Here is a 7286-nt window from a genome sequence, read left to right on the forward strand (position 1 = left end):
ATCAGTTTGTCAGTGTTAAGAAATAAAGAAATTAAAATTGATAAATTATGCTTTTATCCCAAATGGAAAAAATTTAATAATATTTTATCAGTATTTTCCATTATATATATATATATATATATATATATATATATATATTTATATACGTATTATATATATACAGTATATATATATATATATATATATATATATACATATTATCATGTGTTTGTCTCTGTTTAGTTCCTGTTTGCCCCTATTTGGTTCAGTTCCTGTCCTCATTTAGTTAATCATCGTTTATTCTGTTCACCTGTCTTGATTGAGTTCTCCACCTGTTTCAGTTTTGCCTAATCACGTTCCATGTGTTTATATACCCTGTGTTTTCCTCAGTTCCTTTGTCTTGCTTTAAAGTTACGTTGTGGTGTTTATCTCCTCTGTTGTTCTGTATTTCACTCTTGTCTAAAAAAAATTTTTTTATTGGTCTTATGAAGTATTCTAATTTGTTGAGATAGTGAATTGGTGGGTTTTTGTGAAATGTGAGCAATTAAAAGAACCAAAGACTTAAACTACTTCAGTCTGTGTGCATTTAATTTATTTAATACACGAGTTTCACAATTTGAGTTGAATTACTGAAATAAATGAACTTTTCCACGACATTCTAATTTATTGAGATGCATCTGTATACATTTCTTCTTTCTTGTGGCATCTGATAGATTGTTTGGAACCGGAAGCAGTGACGCGTGACAGCAGACTTAACAAGCAGATTATTATTATTATTTATTTGTTTGTTACTTGTTAGGTTTATGCTTAAAATAGTAAAAAAAAAAAAAAAAACTAAATTAAGGAACCTAATTGCAGTATTCTCTACATAAATTTAATTTTCATCTCAAGTACATTCATTTGCTGGATAACAAGACAAAAATGCTGATTAAGAAAAGGTTTTGTTGTTCTGATGAATTATTTGTGCTGCTCCACAGTGCCCGAGTACATGCCCCCTCCTCATGTGTCCCCTGTGTCCTCGTCCTCACTCCAAGTGAGCTGGGAAATGCCACAGGACAAAGACGTCAGGGGCGAAGTGACTGAGTACAGAGTCAACCTTCACCAAGAACAAATGTCCAACCCATACGCTCCACCTATAGTAACACAGGTATCCATTTCAGCACATTCAACTTTTTTTCTTGATAGAAAAGGGCCACTGCCAGAATATTCAGATGTGTTGGCACACAGCTTTGAAGCTTCTGTGGCTATATTGTCTTGTTCTTTGCTTCATGCATCACACAGAACACTTCCTATTGCTCCAGTTTTTCAACTTTTTGTATTATGGTATTTTTTGTCCCCAGTAACCTTCATTTTTGTCCAGATTTATATTTCCATAACTTGTGCCTTGTGTCCCAGTATGCATGTGGCGTGGGCTGAACTGTCCAAAAAGGTCTCCTCTATTACTCATGTGAATCTTTGTTTTGTTTTGTTTTCTTCGTTCGGGTAGCAGACCTTTAAAGGTTAAAGTAGTGCCGTCTCCCACATGTTAGTCTGTATTTAAAGCACTGTTTTCCATATCAGGATCACCTTTCCTGTCTTCGTGGCAAATGTTTCAACTATGTTTTTTTTAGATTACTTTCCCTGAACAATCCTCTTTTTAATTGGATTTCATTATCATAGATTTTAATTAGTTTGATAAGTGTATGTTAGCATTGATGATGTTTTCAGTCAGTAACCTGCAGATATGAATGTTTTTAATAAATATGTCAGGTCAGGCAGGTATTGAAAGCTCCGAAAGTGTGATCTGTTTAGTGCATGTATACATGTCTACTTCTTATGAGCGGTTGTAAGAACTCCCATTGGTATGATCAGTTGCTGAATTATTGCATGTACTTACCGAGTATGCTGTTTTCAAAACATATTTTCTAAATGCTACATTGCTGTTTTTTCACATTGTATTATTCTGCCATCTGCCTTATACAGCTGAGCAATATGAGGAAATAATCAAACATGCTTTTCTAGATTGTTTCTCTCTTTACCATGAACAGTTGGGAAAACCGATTTATTTAGCAAATTGTTGTTTCAAATGGTTTGTTATAGTTCATTCTGATGATTAAATTTCAGTGAAAAGGTTCAAACAGTATATTCACCATTGCATGTACATCACCAATCAAAAGTATGTCCTTTTATTTTTAATAGATAGCTAAACTGTAAAAAAAAAAAAGATTGTAATTTTTAATGGAAAAATGCTATGAAAATGCTAAAGCCAGAATTTGTAAAATTGTAAATGATTTAACATCACATATGTAATTCTACTGTAAAATATAGTCAAATATATAGTTTTTTGGAAGTGAAACTATGAATGACAAAATAGTTTATGGTGTAAAACAGTAAAACTGCTTGATGCATCACATATGATCATATTTTGTATAAATGATTTTGTTATCGGTAATGTACTTTAAGATGTTTGTATCACATTTTTAGTCCTTTAGTTAATCTTTATTGCATAAAATATCACAGTATCACAGTCACAGTGTTTTATGGTGAATGTCTGGCAATCACAGCTGCTTGTTTTTTTTTTTTACCTTAAATTTAACAGAATACTTTTTTTTCACAGGGCAGGTTTTATTACTATCTTCTAGTGTAACTATATTCTAGTCTTGCAGTGTCCATGTGAGCACCATAGTTGAAATGTTAGAACAAATATACCTCGGATCTGACTTTGTTGTCTTAATTCAAGTGCCTAAAAGGTCATTTTTAGGTGTGTAATTGTGTGCTTGCAAATGTTAGTGCTGAGTTTATCTATACCTATTTCTCTTTTCTATATCTATTTTAAACTGTACTCAGTGTTGTATGTGTGTTTGTATGCTTTAGGTGCTGTACAGTGGATCAGCACAGGAGCGGAGTTACACGGCAGGAGGACTGAAGGCCTATGTGGAGTACAGTTTTACTGTAACTGTGTGCAACAGACAGGGCTGCGTGAGCAGTCCACCTGCATCAAGCCGAACTCTGCCTTCCGGTCAGTACTATCCCTATAATCTACATCCAGTGTACCGTACAAGCAGCCTTTGATGTTAAAGAGCAGGTCATATGGTATTTTAAAGTGTCCTAATATCGTGTTGGAGTCCCCTAAAACAGATTTTAAATGCATACAAAATAAATAAATAAATGCAACATTGTAATTTTCTCAGAATATACATTTAATATTAGATGATGATTTCGAAATGATTCGTTCCAAGCAAGTTCGGAGCAAACCCCTCCCTTCCATAAGACTACTCTGCTTTGATTGGTCAGCTGGCCAAGCCTGTTGTGATTGGCACAGAGAGGATTCCTTGAGCAAGTTAGCGAGCACTACGAAGATGTTTGAAGAACGCCAGACAAAAGACGCTCTGTGTCTTTAAAATTTAATCAGAACACAGAACAGCTGTATCACAGGCGCACCAGCCTAACTAACGTTAACTCGCTCGTCTCTCCCACATTAATCATATAACTGCCGGTGAGCAAAATATTTTGTGAAAAAAATTTTCACAATGATTATAAAGTCTGTGTGCTACACTACATTCTTTATTATTAAACAAAGTAATTATTAGAACAACGTCAGTCCACATTAATCGACACATTCTTAGGAAATAGTGGGTTCACAGCGAATTATCATAACTACTTCAGTAAGCCTAATATCGTGCTTTACCTGGAAACCTAAAGCTGCACTAGGTATACATCACATATTAGCACAAAAACTTGATATTTTGAGCACTCAATTGAAAATGTACACATAACGTATCAATCGTACTTACAGGTTGTGCTTCTGAGAGCTTGTTAGTCCAAATTAAGAAGATTAGAAGCCAACGAAGATAAAAGCCAAGATTAGATGAGCAGTCCTTGGAAAAATGACATGCACACAACAAAAGGTTTGAATTGTATTTCTGTTGTATCCTTGAACACAGCGTCTTCTCAACATGATGTAAACACACTAACTAGCAGAAGTGTTTGTGGGCAGGTCAGACTTGTGGGCAAGTGGGGATTATGCAAATGTGTTACCCAGTGACGTATACCGGTAACAGGCAAAAGATTCGAAAATATGACGACTCATTAAGCAAATTCAGAATCGACTCTCTCTTTTGAGAGACAATATCTTTATGTATCATGCACTTTTTTGATTAACAACTTTGCAGATTGTTTTTCAAGGATGGCTACGTTATAAACTGCAAAAGAGATATTTTTCAAAAACCCATATGACCTGCTCTTTAAGTTTTTATAACAGGTCTACATTCTGAATCTTTGCTGCGGATTTTCTTCGCTCTTATTTATGTTCAGATGTTTACTGTTTGGTTTAAAATTTTCTTCCAGCGATGCTGCATCATCCCTGATACAAGATCCAATTCAAATTATAATAACCAATCCCAACTGTTAAAATTCACGGTTTATAATGGAGTACGCACACAGCATGCGTGTGTGAGCACTCAACATCCAATTACGCGTTGAGCACTCTGATATATGTTGTAGTTGAAAGGAGAAAAATATGATAATTCTTATGTTAATATTAATGAAGTGCCTTTAATGGAAAGTGTCTGTCATTGCTCATAGTCAGTTTGTTGAATAGGTCTCCCTCAGTGAAGGCCGGGACAGACCACCTTTAATTGTGCATGTAAACCCATCGGTGAACTGGAGCACATATGGTCTGCCCTGCTCTCAATTGAGAGAGGAAGTCCTTTATCTCAAAGGAATACAAACTAAAGATATTTTAGATTCACTCTCAGGTTATCTCTATTATTTTCTTACTTTAAAACTGATGAATTTTGAACAGTCAAGCAGTCAGAGGAAGGAAGGTTCGTTCCTTGCGCAATTACTGAAAGTGTGTCATCATCAAGAACACCATTTTATTTTTTATCAGGCTTTTCTTCTTTCTCTCTGTCTGTCTCTCTCTCACTCTCTTTTTTTCTCACTCTTGCTGCCACCTTTTATATAGTGACTATTATTTTTTACTCGTATATAAAATATAATATTTTTAAATTTTTTGTTTTGTTTTGAGGATCCAGATTTTGCACAGTAACAAAAGTGTACAAAATACATTGTTTAAAAACAGTTCTTAAGATTTAACACTTATCAGTATTACAGTGAACTGCATATGTTTAGCAATTATAAGTGATATAAACTGAATGTGAAAATTGACAATTTTGTAAATGCATAAATAGTAGATGTGTGATCCTCCAGCATAACACATAGATAAACAGGCAAAATCTTGTATTAAGCAGTTAAAAACCCTCGTGTTATACTACGTATTTGTAGAATAAATTAAACCGGCTCGTCTTACCCTGGATATGTATTCTCAGCTTAGCCTTTGCAGATTTGTCCTTTTCTTAATTGTATAGGAAGGCAGTGTACTTCCTGACAATGTCCAGCCTCATTTCCCACTTCATTTTTTCCCCATTGCCTTTATTTTGCCATTTACACATCGGCTCACGTGATGACTTAATGAGTTAAACCAACCCCTCAGTCAGGATTCTTCTCTCTGTTTCTTACTACTTCATTTGTGGCCCAAGCCGAGAAATTCATTGTGCGGCAGTAAAAACAATTTACTGTTAATTACAAGGAGAAAAATGTGCCGTAGCGCTCTTCCCGATTGCCATGAATCACCGCACACTCCCGGAGATTTATAAGAAATATGTAAGTAGGATGAATTAGCAGGGTTTAATAACAGAGGCACAAATCATGCAGCCTTCAAGGGCCTTTAATTGATACAGTGGAATGTGATGGGCATGAATCAGTCAGGCTTGCAGCGTCGCTGTAACATATGGTCAGCTCAATATGCTGCAGCCGATGGAGCTGCCGATGTCATCGGCTCTTCCATATGGTAGGAGACTTTTAATGCTTTGCTTCTGTTTATAGGGTTATTACTGAAGGATTTTTTGTCAGTATAGGGTATCGGTTGGTATACTTAAGGACATAAACGAATATTTGCTTTGATTTTTTTGATGTTTGAGTGGGCTTGTGCTTCCGTTTCATTGTGTGTGTGTGTGTGTGTGTGTGTGTTACAATTGTGTTGCTTTTTTCTTTATTTTTCATATCAAAGCTCATTTTACGACCACTTAAGATGAATTTGCAGTGTCACCAATTAATTAAAATTCTGCTCCCACACAAGCTGCTCTTAACGCCCTTACACACCTCCTGTATGTCTGAACAAACAGCACGCTGACTAACCCAGCACAACCTGTTGTCTGGACCACTCAAGACTATGTCTCCCTCAAGCCTTGTTTTCACCCACTTCTCTGCCAGGATTTAATGTTGATGATTGCAATTTATTTGAGCCTTACCTCCATTTTATGACTGTCTGTATACACAATGCGCATCACTATTACATCAATGCACTATTAGACAGAATTACCATCTGTTCAAACTGAGAAGTCAGCATCTGCTTTCTCTGAGTGGAATGACATCAAATTGCTTTAAATAGCACACCACTGAAATGAACGGAGACACTTAAGTTATTTATACAGTGAGTATAGAAAAGCATCACCCCCCTTTAAAATCACATTTTGTTGATTTGCAGCCTGAAATAAAGATGGACACAGTTTTTGTTTTATCCAGCTGTATTTACTCAGTGCAACTTATAACATCCAAATGAAAGATATAACACCAACATGTCTGAAAAAAATAAAAAAACCAGAATCACTTAGTCAATATCTTCATAGCAGAATGGTTAAACTGTAGATTAATGTTTCTCGTAGCTATAGAACACAGTAGTGAAAATAAACAGTTTGTTTCCAATAATTTGAACTTTGAATCAGATTTGTCTTTTAATTCACATTATTTAAGGCAATATTTAATTGTTTTTGATTTATCTTTACTAATATGCACTGCAATGTCAGTTCCCTTTCAAGGGAACTTCAAACTGCGTCCTCTAGGGGTCGCTATGGGGACGCCTCGTCGTGACCCGTGTCTGAAGCATACATTGAAAAAACACCAACAACACTTTGGTTGGCAACAGCCCATGACGTCACTACCGGTGCGACTATAGTATAAATAGGCGCCGGGAGAACACATCATCCTCTTCTTCATCTTCATTGACTGTTTTGTTTGAAGCGTGCATTTGAATGTGGTAAGAGCGATCTACTATCTATTATTATGGCGAGCACTAGCAGAACGTTTAGAGGGTGTGTCGTTGCTATTTGACACCTGATGACACACACGATCTCTGCGTTTTTTGTTTGGGCGAGGAGCACGCACGCGACGTGCTTGAGGGGGCGATTTGCATGAGTTGTGAGCATTTTTCGATGAAAAAGCTCTTCTCTCGTTTGTCTCTTTTTTCGAGGAAAGAGGGGCAGCCATCT

The 7286-nt window shown here is 36.0% G+C and overlaps 1 protein-coding gene across 1 annotated transcript in view; it reads left to right on the top strand.

The window, feature by feature from the left end:
* LOC107583304 (Usher syndrome 2A (autosomal recessive, mild)) overlaps positions 1–7286 on the top strand; it is a 227522-nt gene that overhangs the window by 63456 nt on the left and 156780 nt on the right. The window contains exons 19-20 of the mRNA XM_016269485.1: positions 957–1126; positions 2833–2977. Coding sequence (XP_016124971.1) covers positions 957–1126; positions 2833–2977 — 315 coding nt within the window. The remainder of the gene's footprint in view (positions 1–956; positions 1127–2832; positions 2978–7286) is intronic.

The sequence above is a fragment of the Sinocyclocheilus grahami genome, unplaced genomic scaffold (genome assembly GCF_001515645.1).
Source record: "Sinocyclocheilus grahami isolate Dianchi unplaced genomic scaffold, SAMN03320097.WGS_v1.1 scaffold4.1, whole genome shotgun sequence".
NCBI classification, from domain to species: domain Eukaryota; kingdom Metazoa; phylum Chordata; class Actinopteri; order Cypriniformes; family Cyprinidae; genus Sinocyclocheilus; species Sinocyclocheilus grahami.